The sequence below is a fragment of the Oenanthe melanoleuca genome, chromosome 12 (genome assembly GCF_029582105.1).
Source record: "Oenanthe melanoleuca isolate GR-GAL-2019-014 chromosome 12, OMel1.0, whole genome shotgun sequence".
Classification (NCBI taxonomy): Eukaryota; Metazoa; Chordata; class Aves; order Passeriformes; family Muscicapidae; genus Oenanthe; species Oenanthe melanoleuca.
In genome coordinates this window covers 8,969,996-8,986,971 of record NC_079346.1, presented here as the reverse complement: position 1 = coordinate 8,986,971, position 16,976 = coordinate 8,969,996, and the positions used below count along the sequence as shown (strand labels likewise).

Below are 16,976 nucleotides of genomic sequence, written 5' to 3'. Positions count from 1 at the left end.
GCAAAAAAAAAAAATTAATGAAAGCAAAAAACCTCTTGCTCTGTTTTAAAAAAAGGTTTTTGTTGACATAACACAAATTCTTTCATACGATAATTTCAGAGATTAAGAGACTGGAAAAAAAAATTAAAAGAAAACCAGAAGGAATTTCTGCATCCCTCAGAAAAACACAGATAAGTTGTCTTATGTTGAATGACTCTGAAAGTATATGAGGACACAGTGCCCTAGCACTAGGGCTTATCTCACAAAATGTCCAGCTGTTATTTACTCTCAGTTTTATTTCATCTTAAAGCCAAGATGTAGAAAATAAGATAGAATATCAAGGCCTTAGGGTAGGATGAAACCTTAGTGTCTGAGATAAGAGAATCAGTCTCAGGAGAACAAAACCTTGAAACATCAATATCATTTGGTCTGGTGCTCCTGCAAGTTTTGTTAGGGGGGTGTAGGAGAAATCCAAACCAAAACTTTGCAACTGATTCAAGTTTGCACAGCATCTCTTACCAATTTCGTGAGATAGTAAAACAGCACTGATTTACAAAAAATCCCCTTAGAACAATCCACTGTGATCCCCAATCTTCCTCAAAAATAATAAACAAGCTTTTTGTGTTGATGCAGCTTTGTGGAAACAACACAATTAGACTTCATGCTAAAATGAGCAGCATACTAATTGGAAGTGCTGAATCAATTATTCCCCAGGAATTCAGGGCTATCAGCAGTCTGAGATCAGATGTGGTAGTTTATACAGCTTTCACAAATTCCTGATAAAAAATAAGCATAGCACAGCCACACTGAGCTTCTACTGTACACTGAAACAGATTCCTCCCCTTTCCCACCTCATTTCTTTACATTAAGCTAATTTTACTTTACAATTTGAAGTGTTCTTATACCTCCCTCAGTGGCGTTTTATGAATTCCTGGGCTGGATTTTAAAAATGCACAGAATAGCCCTTCACAGGTTAGAGTCGACACGGAGCCTTTCTGAGGGAACCATACGCGTGAAAGCTTGTGAGTTCTTGGGCTGTAAATGCAAGAGCTCTGAACCGACACGCGGTGCTGCCAAAGCCATCTGTGTGCGTGTGCTCTCGGTGCCGAATCCCGAGCCCGGGGGAGCCCGGCAGCAGAGCAATGCCACGGCTCCAGCAGGAAAAGCGCTCCCCCAGGTCCTGCTCCGTGTGTTCCCTGCCTGCCCATGCTATGAGAACGTGAGCTGAAGGTTGTCTCGTCGCACACGTCCCTCGGTTCTGTACAGCATCAGTGACGCTGACTCATTCCCAATCCAGGCATGCCTAGCCAGACCTCTGCAACCCACAGAACAATCCACTGCTTCTTGCAAGGACACAAGTGCCAGTTCTGCAGTCCTCACAGCAGCACTAGCCAGCTTGGAATTTCTAGGATTAATTCCTTTTCCACATCCTGTGGTGTAACCCAGTAGCACAGATTTTCCTTACAAACTCAGTAATGAATCTCACCCTCAACCAGAAAGGAACAGTTTAAGAGGAGGTCGTCCAAACTTCACACTTGCTATACAACCTAATAAACAAAGACATCTACATTCGTTGGTTGCAGATTACTCAACTCCCCTATTTGCTAGTTCTGTCTGGTATTTGAGTCTGGGGTCCATTTTGAGTAGGTGGTCAATGAGCTGTCACAATTTCCTACTGCCAGAATCCCCTTTCTCCAGGTATTGCTCAGTTCTGACTTCATTTTATTAAAGATAAGTGAGAGGCAGCTTCTTCTTGCAACCATAGATGACTATGATTTTCAGTATTTCAGTTAAAACCTATCAGACAGTCCTTTTTCTTCATGGGGATGAAAAATGATATAAAAAGTTACCCAGTATAATTAAAACTCTGAATCTCACGCCCCAGAGCACCTGTGCTCCTCTCTGAGGTTACAGATCTGAATCCATCACGTGTAGGTGGGTTTGTACTTGGCTGTTATGTTCAGATCTCATCTCTGTGGCACTCACTTATCAACTAAGGCATGAAAGAGAGTTTTAGTTTGGGTTGGTTGACTTGGGTTGCATTTTTTCCTGGTTGTGTTTGTGTGGTTTGTTTTGTGGGGGTTTTTGTTTTGTTTGTTTCTTTTTTTTCTCTTGATGTTACCAAACCCCTCAAGTTTTGAGGCTCTCAAGGTTTTAATAGGGGGTTGAGTCAAACTTTGTTCTTTTTTTTTTTTTTTAGGTGTTAATCAGCAGCTATAGCTGAATGGTTATGATTAAGCAATTGCATTGTGAGCATCCTATGTTTGGCCAATCTGCTGTTTTAAGAAAAAGAGAAAACAATCCCCAAATGAATGGGCTGTCTGGATGGGAGGCAGCAGGAGTGAAATCAGAACTGAGCAGTACCTGGAGAAAGGTGATTCTGGCAGTAGGAAATTGTGACAACTCATTGACCACCTACTCAAAATGGACCCGACTCAAACGGAGGGAAGAACTGTGCCTGCAGACTAATTAGCAGGAGAAGCAAGAGACAGAACTAGCAAATAGGAGAGTTCAGTAATCTGCAACCAGCGAATGTAGATATCTTTGTTTATTAGGTTGCATAGCAAGTGTGAAGTTTGGACGACCAGTGAATTAACCTTGCATGGGTCACCACCCAGCTCCCCACTTTGCACAAATGAGAATAAGAAATAGGAATACCTGGCCTCAGCGTGTGACTTGGCACCAGGTAAGGAGCCCACACTGATGCCAAGTTTGAACCATGCACTTTTTCATCCAGCCCTACCCCAGCTCCGGGCCAGCCCGCAGTCCTGTCAATTTCTGGCCACAGCGGCCACCCCCAGCGCAGGGCACCCTGAGCTCTGTCACAACAGCAGCAGCTCCGGCCCCGGCTGCACAATGGCATTTCCAGCGGGATGCCTGAAGGGTTTGTCCCTCACCTTCGACAGAGGCTCATTCTCACACTCAGTTTGAGCACATGGATTACACAAAGCCAGGGAACCCCGGCCGGGAGCGCTCCGCCTCCACCAAAGCACACCAGGCCGAGCCCTCATGATCTCCTCTGACCTCCCCAACATGGCGGCAGCGCCCGCCCTCAGCAGCACTGTCGCGATAGCGCCGCGCTTCCGCTGCGCTTTACGGCAAGGCCGCCCGGCGGGGCAGGAGGCGGTGGCGGGGCCGGTCCCGCCATGGACCGGAGGAAGAAGCCGCTGGACGTGGCAGCGTCCTCGGTGAGTGACTGAGCGGGGAGAGGCAAAATGAAGCCCTCCGCCTGCTCAGGAGGCTTGTAGGGCTGTGAGGTGCGCTCAGCCGCGGGGCTCCCGCGGGCGAAGGGGGCCTGGCCGGCGCAGGCCGTGAGCCTGGACCCGGCGTTTCGCTGGTGCCTCTGCTTCCAGAGAAAACAGCACAGCTAGGAAGTGCTGGTGTTCTGTCTCCTCCTTAACCCCACTGCGATGAGCAGTCATTGCAGCAAATGCTGCATTAAAGGGCTGTGGTAACGCCGTGAGTCGCCTGTCGGGGCTGGGACAGTGTCGGGGCTGGGATTTTGTCCTCTCACTTTCCTGACCAAGCACACGCCCTGCGCTCCAAACCCGAGTCTGCCGGGCCTGGATTTGCCCGTATTCCTGTTGTAATGATAAAATTAGACCATAACAGGGAACAGAGTTTTTCCTAAGGAGCAGGAAATCTATGCTGTGGCAGATTAACTTCCCACCCTTAGGGATGGTGAGGTGCTGCTCCTCGCTACTCTCCAGGACGCTCACGAGAGATGCTGCCAAACACTTCAGATGAAGAGTTATATAAATAGTTAACGTATGTTAATACTTAACTGTGAAATATTTTATATTGAATTTTTGGATGATCATCTCTAAGCAGAAGGGAGAATGGGTGATTTTTACGATACTGCACTTTGTTGTCCCAGGGACTTGAAAAGCAAATGCTTTCATGCTTGAGGCAAGTATTAATATTTAATATTTAATTAATATTAATACCAAGGTCTGCCACTTTCCTGGTTTAATGTACATCTCTGAAGTTTGCCGTCTGTAGGACTTGCAGAAAAAGTAGTACAATATCCTCTTCCAGTTTTGTAATTCCAAGATAACACCCCTGCTGATGATGTTTCTTAATAAAAGCTGAGATGGACCTTGGTCAGAGATGGGAATGCTACTCATATATTTATTTAAAAAGAAGAAGAAAGAAAATCTAAAACTATGAATCAGTACATAAAGCAGTGGGGAAAAATATCTTTTTTATGATAGCAAACTTTTATCAGTCATTTTCTGAGACAGGATTTTATTAATTATCTAATGGTTAAAAGTTCCCTTTTCATATTCAGTAGTGTTTTTCATTCTCTATTTGTTTGCCATTAGGAGGCTGGTAAAATCTAGACAGAATTATGCCTCTGTTATTCTCATTATGTAGCAAACGATCAACGGTATCTTTGGGGATAGTTTTAATCCCTAATCATAATTTGCATTCTGTGGTTTTCTATTTTGTTTGCTGCAAAAGGTGATCTTGGTGATCAGATCAGTGCTTCAAAGTTCCACAAAAAATGCAATGAAATGCTTCTATAACAGTAAATAACAGCTTGTTTCCTAGAGATACAGTTATTTATTGCAGTAACTGATGTCTGTGCATGTGATCTGTTATTTATGTGTTGTTTTGCTGGTGATGTAGCTGGTAGATCTCAAAGCCGAACTCTTCCGAAAGCAAGAGGAATTCAAGAAAGAAAAGCTATTGAAAGATGCTGGTGTCTTTGCAAAACCCAGAACATCTCATAAGGTAAAAATAATCTTCCATTGTTGTTTTTGTCATTCTTTCCCTGAAAGTAAGGAAGTTAATATTCAAATCTAAATAATAGTAAATACTCAGAGCTGTATTTCTAGTCAAATATAAAATGTGCATGAATGAGAATGTTCTTTAAAGTTCATTTCTAAGTGAGATTCCTGTGCACAGCAGAAAGCTTATGCCCACCTAAATCCCCTCTTAATCTTCATTCCCCAAGGATTCACACCCTTTAATTATAGAAGAAGATGTTTCTTTTTTTATTAGAGGATTTTGTATGATGCTGCAGGATAGAGGATGGGAGATTCTTCCAGAGTCACTCAACTTCCTTGATAAATTCTCTGCTATCTGTTTGTTGTGTACAATAATGAATACACAATTATCTCTCTGTTTTGCTCCATACTGCACTTTGGGTTTGTTCATTCTGTAGCTTTCTAGAAGCAGAATGTGCTGTTCATGCCATATTTGAAGCACATGCAGCATTTACAGTGTTATGCTGCAAACAGGCCAATGATTGTATTTTCTATCTAAAATGGAGGCAATAACGAATCAAAACAATTTGTACCTATTTAATCAGCAAGATTGCATTATTGGGTTTTTTAAACCTTAACATCTTTGCCAGAATAGTCTGATTTCTGAGTGCCTTTGGGTTTTGTAGCTTCTCAGCCTGCCCTTACTTATGATACCTGCAGCCTGAACAAACCTGCTGTATCCTTGAGACAGGAATAGTCTCAAATCAAACGTGTAAGATGTCATTTACCAAGTTTTCCATGATTGATGTGCATTTTTTGCATCATAGAGTTGAAATATTTTTTTATTGTAACTATTTCAATATTTTCATCTATTTGTTGTTACAAAATTGTCCTCTGCAGAAACCAAGTATCTGGACCAAACAGAACACGGGAGTTGTAAATCGAGCTGCAAAAGATGTTGAGGAGAAGGCAGAAGAGCAGGATATATTGGATAAATCAAGGTAGCTCTTAGGCTTTGTAAGAAAGGAATGCTTTGCAAAATTTGTTTTTTGGCATTTAGAAAAGCACTGAATGAAGTTTTTTTGGACTAGCAGTCCTCATTAGACCAACCAGTAATTCCAGCATGATCCGTACTTTTTACCAGTAATGTACAAACTGCATCCCAGCAGTCTCATGCTCTCATGCCCTCACATTATCACAGCTGTCTAAATTTGTCAGGTTACTGCTTTTTTTTAAAGTAATCTTTAGAATTACCAGCCAGTGCAGTGACATGTTAGAATTCTATAGCAAAGTGTTTCTTGGGCTTGACAGAAAATGGCTCTTTTTTCAAGAATTACCTCATTTTCTAAATGGGTTGTTTGTACAAAAAGATATATGTTGAGAATGCCATTTATAAACCTTTGCTGTGCTTCTGTAAGCAGATACTTGCTCTTTGAAGTTCCAGAAATTAGCTACAGTTTTCTCTTCAGTTTCTAGGATTAAGTGTAACTTTGTGTTATCTTTTTCTCCTGTAAAACTGTCTTTCAGTATCTGCAAATAATGGTTTAGCTTCCAGTATTTATCTGACAAACAATGGTACTTAGATAAAGGTGGAATTCTTGTAACATCATGTCTCTGCCTACTTGAGAAATTGTATTTAAGATTAAATTTGTAGCTTCACTATAATTATTTTCACTATAAATGCTGGAACTGGAAAACATTGTATCTTCAAAAATGCGAGTGAAGGTTCAAAACAAAAGCCAGGCATAAGTCAGCTTCTAATAAACCCCTCAAGCACTCCCAGGATTTTCCCTGTTCCATTTATCTAAGGCTAAATAGGTCACTTTAAACTGTGCTTGGAATTAGCAGGATTGCAAAGTTAATGTTTTTTTTCTTTCTCAGGAAGAAGCTTGAAGAGAAAGCAAAACTGTATGAGAAAATGACAAAAGGAGACTTCCCAGGTGAACAACAATATTCCAAAATGAGTATTTATATATGTATAAATTCTCAGAATTATTATACAAAGTGATTGACATGGTTTATTCGACTTTGAAAAGGAGAAAAAATACATTTACTGGAGAAAATAAAACTACTTTTGAAGGACAACCTGACCAAGTAAAGCACTAGGGGCTTGTTTCACTTATTCATTAAGTGGATGGACTATATTCTGGTTTTTCAATACAGTATCTTAGAAAAACAACAAAAAAAATTGTTCATCATTGTGCAATCTTTGGATTGCATTGCTGATGCTCTCCTGCATTCTAATTGTTGGGCCTTTATGAGGAGAAGAGGATCAGGAGATGAAACTGGCTGATCCATATGTGAATGCCAGTCATGCATCTAATAAGGCTGGAGAATGCTAATCTGTTCCTTTCTTCTCTCACACATTCAGTCCCTTTCAAAAAGTAATTATTAAAATAGAATATAAATCTCCTTGCAGTTAATCTGTTTTCTTTACCAGTGTCCATCTTCATCCCTATGACCTTACCACTTTCCTCTGATTTTCTAAAAAGTACCCTCATGAATCTTGGCTCCTGCCAACATAGCAAATGTTAAGCATCAAAAAAGTATTTGAGCTGTTACATGGCAAATCCTTTGCTTATGAAATAGTTAACGAGCAGAAAATGTTTTGCTGCAAAGAATGGAGCCTTTTCTGTACTGCACACAATGCCCTGAAACTTCGATTCAGAAATAGATGTTATCACTGTGGAGCCAGTTGATAGCTCCGGGTTTGTTTGGCACTGAATGAGATTTAAGTGTTCCCCAATAGTGTAGTCAAGGGCATCACTGGCAGCTGAAAAGCTGATTGTAGCTATTTGGTATTGATTTTGTGCTCAGTTCTGTTCTTTTCATGGCTGTTCTCTAAGAATTGATTTTCTGCCTTAGATGAAGAAACTGAGGATTTGTACCTGGTGGATTTCACTCAGAAAATCATAGACAAACAGCACGAAGTACAGGAGCTGCATCAGAGTGAAGCTGCTGAGAAGACTTCAGAAAGAGATACAGATGAGGAGGAAATTCAGCCTGAAGCAGACATTCCACCACCAGAGGACCCAGATGAGGAATGGTTGGTGCTACTGATTGGGCTCATCTGTCCTGGCCACTCTTATTCTTGAGAACTGAATGCAAAAATACTTTTCCAAAATGTGTGAAGTGGCACCTTTGTTTTTCTTTTTTGTTTAATACTACACATTGACAAGGAGGTGTTACAAAGTCTTTAATTTCTCCTGTGAAGACAATCCTCCATGTCACATTCAATTCCACGTAGGTAAAACTGCAATAGAATTTGTATCCAGGATCTTGAGAAATTGCCATGATGGCAATGTACTAGAGAGGGGAAGCATCATCTCCTCTCTTATTTTCTTGCATAGTTTATGCGAGTAGTCATCACAGTATTGGTAACATTTTATGCTTTGATGTGCTGAATTGAAATGTATTCTAGCAAAACTTGAGGATTTTATGGTATTCATCTTTCCTTCTTTAATTGTGAATGACTTAAAAATGAGCAGTCACTTCACTGTACATCCTTCTCTTAAAGGAGAGAAACTCTGATTGGAATAAGAACACTATTTTCAACACAGCAAATAGTCTGACAGTTTTTTGTGTCATTCCAAGTAACCACTAGTTATTCATCTGAGACATTAGGAATAATTATGAAACCAGTCCCGACTAAACATTTTGCTTGCCCGTTTGTTTAAAATGCTTGTGGAATAAGAGATTTTACTTCTGGTAATCAGTTTAAACCAGCAGTAACCGATACAAAACAGCACCCCCATTCTTCAAATACTAAACTGTATATATCCTTAGAAACTAAGTAAAAGACTTACTAAAAGCACAGATCTTGCAAAGTTTGGGGGTTGGGAGCTAGATTGCCAGTCATACTTTTTCAGATATAACATTCTTTAGAATGGGATAATTGAGGCAGCTTGATGCTAAAGAACTTTCTACATCACAGGACAATAAGTGTAGCCCTTAACAGCTTTTTCAACAACTGTAAATCAGGTGTTCAGTACTATAAAGATAATAGCTTCAGAGGAGCATTTTGCTTGTGTTTTGTCAGCCTTTGTTATGCCAGTTGAATGCACACTATCAGTCTGTTCTGAATGGCCTTTAGACCGATAATTGAAATGTATTGTAGCGATTTCATATCCACTGCATCATTATCTTCATGGGAAGCAAACAGTAGGCTGAGCTCTACTTTGTTGTGAAAACTACATGATATTGTTATTTCTGAACATTTTTTACACTGTTTTATTGCCCAGGTGAACAGAGGTCTCAAAGGGAGATTGAATAAACGTCTGGTAGAACTGTCATATGCCCCATTCAGAACTGTCCTTTTAATCTGGGAGTGTGCTAAGTGAAAAGCCAGAGCAACTGTCACACACAGATAGACTGAGAGGTGACAAATACTCTTTGAAAAGGGTCACTGCTTCTGTCTTCTGGGGAAGACTTCTGTCAATCTGAAAATGGTAGTTTTGCATCATATTTCTTTTTCTTTCATTACAGGGTTGATTATGTTGATTTCTTGGGCCGATCTAGACGCTGTATGAAGAAGGATTTACCAAGTCTACTCAAAATGGATCAAGAACTTCAAGGGAAAAGGTGTGGTTTCTCTGATGGAGCTGCATGTTCCTCTCAGTATTTAACTTTTTTTTTTTTCATGAGAAGGAAGAGAGGCTGTGATTTGCCACAGCATTCTCAATCCAGAGTTGATGTTACTGTTTTCTCTAGATTTGCATGATTTGCAGAGAAAGGTTTTAATAAATTGATGTAGCAATCTCAGTATTTGTTATATTTGTTGTATCTTTAAAAACTGGAGTCCTTGTATTTCATTATACCTTCTATAAAATACCAGGAGAGTGGTTCCTGGTTCTGTTTAATGGGGAAACTGATGATAGTCTTCTAGCAATTCCACATTCTTCATGATGTTCAAAATGAATTTTTTAGACCTCCATTTGTTTGGTTTTTATTCTTCTGTTAAACAGTTAATTAACACATCTTCTTTTAAAATTGCTTCCTTATTAATATTTGGGTATTAATATTCAAATATTAATATTTTGTGTGGATCTCATGGGTAAATGCTTAACTTTTTGCTACTTCAAATACCTTTCATTTTCTTACATTAAATCTGAAATGTTCCTATATGTGATTGCTAGAATCCCCACAGATGCCAAGAACTGATTATTTTATCTCCCATTCTATGATTTGATAATTATTTCATAAAGCTTCTGAGAAGGGGTATGATTTATTTGTCTTTTAATGACACATTCTACCAATACCTTGTTTTAGAGGCAGCTTTGCATTTCTATCTCAAGCAGGTACAATGGTCATCAACATTGTATCACTAAGTAGTGTCTACAATGATCTGTGTTTTGTGGAAACTCCAGTAGCAGATCAGACCAAATCATACTTGCACTGTTTGTTACAAATTGGTAAATTCTGCTCTGTAATCCTTAATTTTTTCTAATTAGACAAGAACCTGATGGGAATACTCTGTTATCTGAAGACATGAGAAGAGAACTTCAGAGGCAGCAGTGGGAAAAGGAAGAAGAAGAAGCTCTCAGAAAACCCATGGGGCCCATACATTATGAGGACATTCGAGAAAATGGTATGCTGCCATCCTTTATATCACTTACCTTTGTATCACCGAAGGGATCAGTTGTAGAGGGAGCAAGGGAAAATGACTTCCTGTGCCTGTATGGCAAAGTGTAGGTGTGTGCTAAGCCACATGTGTAATAACTGTTGAAAGTTGCCAGTACATAAGTCTAAGTTTATTTTTTCTTCAAATTGTAATTTTTTCTACCTCCTCTGATGTTCTCCTTCAGGAAGCTTCACTTTATGTATCATCTAAAGCAAGCCTTTTTTAGCCATCTAAAACTAATGCAGTGTTGGGAATAATACCGTGCCTGAAAGCAGGGTGCCTGGAGGCTGTAGTTCTTGTCAATTATAAACTGAATCTAACTTAAACCTACTGTTTTTCTCCTATTCAGAGGCCAGGCAGCTCGGTGTTGGTTACTTTGCCTTTTCTCGGGACCAAGAACTCAGGCATAAACAACGGGCAACCCTGGACATGCTGAGGGAGCAGGTATGAGAGTAAAGAGCCGAATGGCTTCAGTGGTTACTGTCTTTATTTATTGTGTAAGTGCTGTATTAGGTGATGCCTGCAGCTGACTCCAAAGAAGCCAAAGAAACTTGGCTTCTTTTTCCCTGTTGAAACCTGGTACTTGATTAGGATTGCTTTTAGTTGTTTTGTGAAGGAAGATATGTACTTGTTAATAATAATGAAGGAAAATTAATTCATGTTTTTCTTTGCTATTAAGACACTTGATCAGAGGAATAAACGTGAACAGCTGAAGGAGAAGAGGAAGGCAGCTCTAGATGCAAGGCTGTCCAAACTTCGAGCACGGAAGATTCAAAAGTTAAGGGAAGCTGGATTAGAGGAAGAGGCAGAAAAACTGGAGAATGGAGGTATGATCTGTTGCCTTTTTAACTTAAATACTTGCTGTTTCACGTTGTTCTTGATCTATGGACTGACAGATTCTGATTTATATTTGTTTAAACATTCAATATATTGGTATTGTGTGTTCTATGTATACAATTAACATAACTGTTACGATAATGAGAGTTGATGTAATTGTGTGTGGATATCAAATCATGCCAGAAATAGCTTCATCATGCAGGTAGAAATATGGTATGTAGATTGTAGCCTTTTTTTGATTCACACCTGACGCAGGAATTACATGGGTTAATTATGCAGGTTGAGGTTAGAGCTGCTGACATCGTACTGGCTTTTTCTTCTATGAAGGTGAGGTAGACTAAGTAGTAACAAGTCAATTTTGATGTCATACAATATACACTGTGACAGTTTCAGTGCAGTGTGTGAATTGGAGATACAGCTGACTCTAGGATTTAGGATTATGAATTTGAATTCTAATCCTGTCTCTGTGCTGTCTCCCTTACGACACTGATAGTCAACTTGTACTGTCTGTCTCCCACTGGAAAATGTAGCTAATATTTCATTGTGTCAGAATTCCATGCAAGTGATTAACTGTGAAGTGTTCTGGAAATGAAGAACAGCATCGTGCCACTGCTCACTGTTATGATTGTTCAGAAGAATAAGAATGCAAATTGCTTTCTCCAGTAAATGCAATAGAGATACTGTTGTTATTTGAGGTATATGGAAATAAATGTTCTTATTTTTACCTGTGAGAGTCATACAGATTTTGTTCTGTAACTGACAATCTCTACTATCTCTTCCTGTAACACAGAGGTGAAAGGTGCTGCTGAAGAACTGGAACCTCCAAGAGTCACTGCAGCAAGTAGGAAGGTAGAGGTTGTCATCCAGGAGAGGAGAGATACAAAGCCTGGAGTGCCTTATGTCCGAGAGTGGGATAAAGGCAAAGGTAAGGAAATGCAGATTCAAGATCATTGTTGGGAAAGAGCACGTACACTGCCACTTTCATGTCTATTTTGTGACTAAAGCAGGGTAAGGCTGAGAAGCACTGCAATCCTTTCTGCCTTGGTGACTCTCCAGTGTCAGTGTCAGTGTCAGTGACTGACAAGGGTGCCTTTGTGCCACTAGCTGCTATTATAGCTGCTGTAGTGTCCCCATAATTTTTCTTCAATATGAGTTACTGCATTTCTGAATGATCTGGACAGGTTGACAGAATGACAAATTCTGTAGTTCATAAGATGAACTGTGTGATCTTTTTTTGATACATTCCTGTGGTTTGTGCTACCTGATATCAGGATGTATCACACAAACAGCTACAGCGTAATACTAAAACATGATGCAAGCAGAGACCACTTCAGTGCCTGTGTCCTGTTTTGAAGAATCTTTCTTGTCACAAAGTGATGGCTGTCTTGTAGGTCCTTCCCAATTTTGCACTATTAATGTAAGCTTATGCACATTTTTCTAAACTGATGTCTGACTAAAAGTAAAAGCAAACAAGGAATAGGCAAAGCATGTAAATGCTCACTTTCTTTAGTACTATAACAGCACTATTCCTCTTCTGTGCAAGACTGATATTTCCTGATTTTTCTTACTTTTCAGTCTTTATGTTCCATTAATGAACATCACTGTGAGGGTAAACTTCATGGTTCCATTTAAACCCCAGACTTTCAGATCCTATCTCATAAGTCTTTATCCTGCCTGACACTATTTTTTCCTTCCTCTGAGGAAGTCTGGTATCTCACTAACACTCAGGCAGCACTGCAGCAAATACTACACTCAGAAAGCAGCTTACTCAGAGGACAGCTTACTCTAAAATGTATAGTGAACTAACTGTGATTCACTGAAGAAATCTGCACTAGATTTTTGTATTTCCATGTAGTATGAGGTGGAAAAGGAACTTCAGGTGGCTTTACAGTCGTCTTTGTTTGCCAGTTTGTTTTCTCTCCTGACTGACCTTCAGACCTTGAAATCTGTGCTAAATCTACCATTTTCCTGTTTCTAACAGAACTGATGTTTGGACAATGGGAAAAGAAACAGGAAGAACTTAGAGATGAGCGAGACCCAGAATTTGCACCACCTTCTGATTACTTTTTGGGACAAAAGAAAGATGATTATTACCGAAGTCGGAATTTGAACAGTTCTGAAACCTCCTCTGAAAACCTGGAAACGGAGAGAGCACAAAACCAACAGGGGCCATCAGTGCAGGGCAGCGGCAGCAGCGCTGGAGATGTGCCACCGTCAGCACCGGCTTCCAACATTGCAGATAAGCCAGGTTCAGCAGAGCCCAGTGGCCGTGACACTCAGGGCGTGTCATCAGCAGAGGATGACAGCAGCGAGGACGAGGACATGCTACCACCAGCACAGGCTTATGGCTATGGTGCCCGAGGTGTGCCACCACCACTGCGGGGTTACGGCTACAGCGCCCGGGGTGTGGCACCGCCCATGCCAGCCTATGGCTATGGCACCCCTCAGGTGCCCTTCCCTGTGCAGGCTTACGGCTACGGAGCACCAGGAATGGTGCCACCAATGCACAGCTACGGCTATGGCACTCCTGAGATGCCCTTTGCCATGCAGGCTTTTGGCTACGGCGCCCAAGATGTGCCACCAGGAATGCAGACCTGTGCATGCAGCACCCAGGGTGTTCCACCAGGAATGCAGACCTGTGCATGCAGCACCCAGGGTGTTCCACCAGGAATGCAGACCTGTGGATGCAACACCCAGGATGTGCCACCAGGAATGCAGACTTGCAGCTGCAGTGCCCAGGATATGCCACCAGGAACACAGGTCTGTGACCTCAGCAGCCAAGATGTGCCACCAGGAATACACACTTGTGGATGCAGCAGCCAAGATGTTCCACCAGGAACACACACCTGTGGCTGCAGCACCCAAGAGATGCCACCAGGAACAGACACCTGTGGCAGCAGCACCCAGGATGTGCCACCAGGAGCGCAGGCCAGTGGCTGCAGCACTCAGGATATGGCACCTCCAGTGCAGACCAACAGCAGTGACACTCCAAATCAGGAACCACTTTATCAAAGTTTAGATGATATGCTCTCTTATTATAGACAAGTGACTTGAGCTAAGCAAGAAGATAAGCAAGAACCATTATCTAAAGAACTGAAATATAATAAATTATGTGCTCGGCAGAATATTATTTTCCCACATATGGGAAAAATAAATTTCTGTAAGTACATTGGAATAAATCTCCTGGACACCTAAGCTGTTTTACATCACACCTATATTTTGCCCTGTTGGTTTGTTTTATTCTTACCTCTTTACTAAAATTTAACTCTTTGACACTTACAGCTGAACTTAAAGAGTATATTAATTACTTGCTTTCAAAAGATAAACTCCTTCAGTTGGTTGCTCCCAGCTGGCTTCCAGTTTGGAGGTACTACAAGTTCAGTGACATCCACAGAAACAGTATGGAAGTGGTAGGTCCTCTGCTGCCAAATGCAGAGTGATTTTGTTCCTTACTTAATCTCCTGTCTTCTACACCAGAGAAGTTTCCTCTTCTAAAACCTCACAGAATCAGTATCTGGAAGCCATTCAGAACAGGGTATAATTTCCTTGGAGCTGATCTAACTCTAAAGAGTGTGCAAAGTCTTTTCAAACAGTAGAGCTTGACTTGAATTGATCACAGTAATCATATCCTTCAATGGATTTCCCTACAAAGAATATTTGTGTCTGTTTTGCTGTTTTGACATCCATTTCCAACTTTGCTTTTTCTGTGCCTTTCACACTGTGATAATTTTATGCGTATCTGTGATTTAGGAGTTACATTGTCTTTGGATTAGTTTAAGATTGAACTGAAGCTGCATTTATTACAATGTTATGTAAAAAGATACAATCAAAGTGTCCCTTTGTTTAACTTCATTTCCAAGGCCTAATATTAAACAGGAGGACTCTTGGCCAGGAGGGCGGTTCAGTGCCTACAGTAAAGTGAAGCCTGTTGAGAAAAGCTCTCCTACTGCAGTGATCTGTCACTTTGCCATTTGGTCTCCTTCCATCTTGTCTTGCTTTTTTGCTGAAATGCTTTTTGCATATTGTTTCATGCTGTGGAGCACACATCTCTGTTCACTGCCCTTCCCTCAGACCACCTCAAGTTAGCTTGGCTGGGATCAGCAACCTCATTCATTTCATTCACTAATTCCTGGGGCAAACAATTCCTTATTGATACATTGCCAAGGTTATCTTTCTTCCATATTTTGGAGCATATTGTCTACCTGTCCCTCTTCCTTTTCATTTAAACCACCTCCCAGGTTACCGACTTTGACACAAGTCAAAGGTGGGCAGTGTGGGTAGGGATCTGCCATCAGTGTGTGACTGATGGAAGGGAAGTAAAGCCAGCTCATGCTCTCACTGAGCATGCAGAACTGTGAGCACACTGCCTCTGGTTGTGTTTCATGGCTGGAGCTCTGCCCTAAGAGGTACCAGTGGTGCCTTGTGTAGCATTCAGTGTTCTGCACAGAAGCAGGAGCAGTCCCTGCTCCGGATCTAAGGCAGCTTTGTCCTACATTTTTGTGTGAAAAGTTTTCTGTTACCAAAGGTACCTTTATCCAAAATGCAAGGATGATGCAATCTTGAATTTCAGCCTTCACACGCTCTATCTGGCTGGCAGGACTCAATCTGATGTCCGCAAAGTACTTCTACAGAAGGACAATTTTCTCAGTATCACCAAGGGCTGATTTATACCCATTTGGAGGGCAGCCGGGATCTGATCTTCCTGTGAACCATTGGCACGCGAGATGAGGCTGATCCACGGGGTAAAACTGCGTGGCTGCGGCTGTGTCAGCGCAGTCTGGCTCCTCAGGGCTCGGGGCGAGGCGCTGCGGGCCGGAGCCGCCCGCGCCGGGCTGGGAGCGGCGGGGGGAGCCGAGGGGCCCCGGGGGCCGGCGGCAGCGCCGCGCGTGCGCAGAGCGGTGCTGGCGGCTCCGCGCCCCGCGATTCCCGCGGCCGCCGCGCGGGGGCGGCAGAGCCCGGGGAAGGGCGGGACCCCCGCGCGCGGCCCCGCCCGGTCCCGGTCCCGCTCCCGGTCCCGGTCCCGGTCCCGCCCCGCGGCAGGGGAGCTGCCGGTGGCCTGCGCCTCCCGCTCCCAGGCGTCCAGGGCACCCGCCCTCCCCGCCCTACTGAAATGGAGCCTCGCGTTTCAGAGGTAACGCCCCCAGCCCCCTAAAAATGTCTCTTTTTAATAAGGAAACCCTCTTAGTTGCACGCTGTGCGCCGAACAGCCAACACTTGCGGTCTGTTCCTTGGGAGCCCAGCCTGTACGAGCCCAGATTTCCCATGTAAGTCCCCCTCACCGCTGCAGCCCGAGAGTCTCGCTGTTGTCAGAAGCCATTCCCTCCCTGCAGCCATCAGCTGCCTTGCCTGACAGCAGAACAGTCTCTGTATCTCTATTCTCTTCAGTAAAAAGGCCTTTGAATTGATTCTTTCCCTGTAACTCCCACCTTGGAAAGCATATTCCTTCTTTCAAATCTCCATAACCAGTGTTCGGTCACTGCCATTCATTTCAAGAATTCAGCTTCAGTCTCAAAAGCACTGCTCCCCTCCCCTCTCACCCCAAAGGCATTCCATGAGTGTAAAGGAGCTGTGATGTCAAGATGTAGCTCAGGAAAACGGTGTAGGGACAATTTGTAGGACAAAGGCAAGTGTATGTTCAGCAGGCAGTGGAACCATAGGGCACAGCAGCGCTCTTCATCACTAGGAACATGGAGTGTTGTTTTGGAGTGGCTGACCCCAAGGTGCTGCTGATGGAAGTATAACCCAACTTTCGTTTAAAGTTAGAGCACACACTGATATAGCCACGTCTCAGACACCTGCAGCTAAACCCAAGTCTTCAGATTAAAACT

The 16,976-nt window shown here is 42.3% G+C and overlaps 1 protein-coding gene across 1 annotated transcript; it reads left to right on the top strand.

The window, feature by feature from the left end:
* Nucleotides 1–3,003: 3,003 nt before the first annotated feature.
* On the top strand, nt 3,004–14,979 carry CCDC174 (coiled-coil domain containing 174). Its single transcript, XM_056501731.1, has 11 exons — nt 3,004–3,167; nt 4,612–4,716; nt 5,592–5,692; nt 6,573–6,631; nt 7,557–7,737; nt 9,177–9,272; nt 10,142–10,278; nt 10,661–10,755; nt 10,991–11,138; nt 11,939–12,073; nt 13,130–14,979. Exons 1-11 carry the CDS (start codon nt 3,126–3,128, stop codon nt 14,200–14,202), a joined length of 2,172 nt encoding a protein of 723 aa, XP_056357706.1. The 5' UTR covers nt 3,004–3,125; the 3' UTR covers nt 14,203–14,979.
* Nucleotides 14,980–16,976: the final 1,997 nt, after the last annotated feature.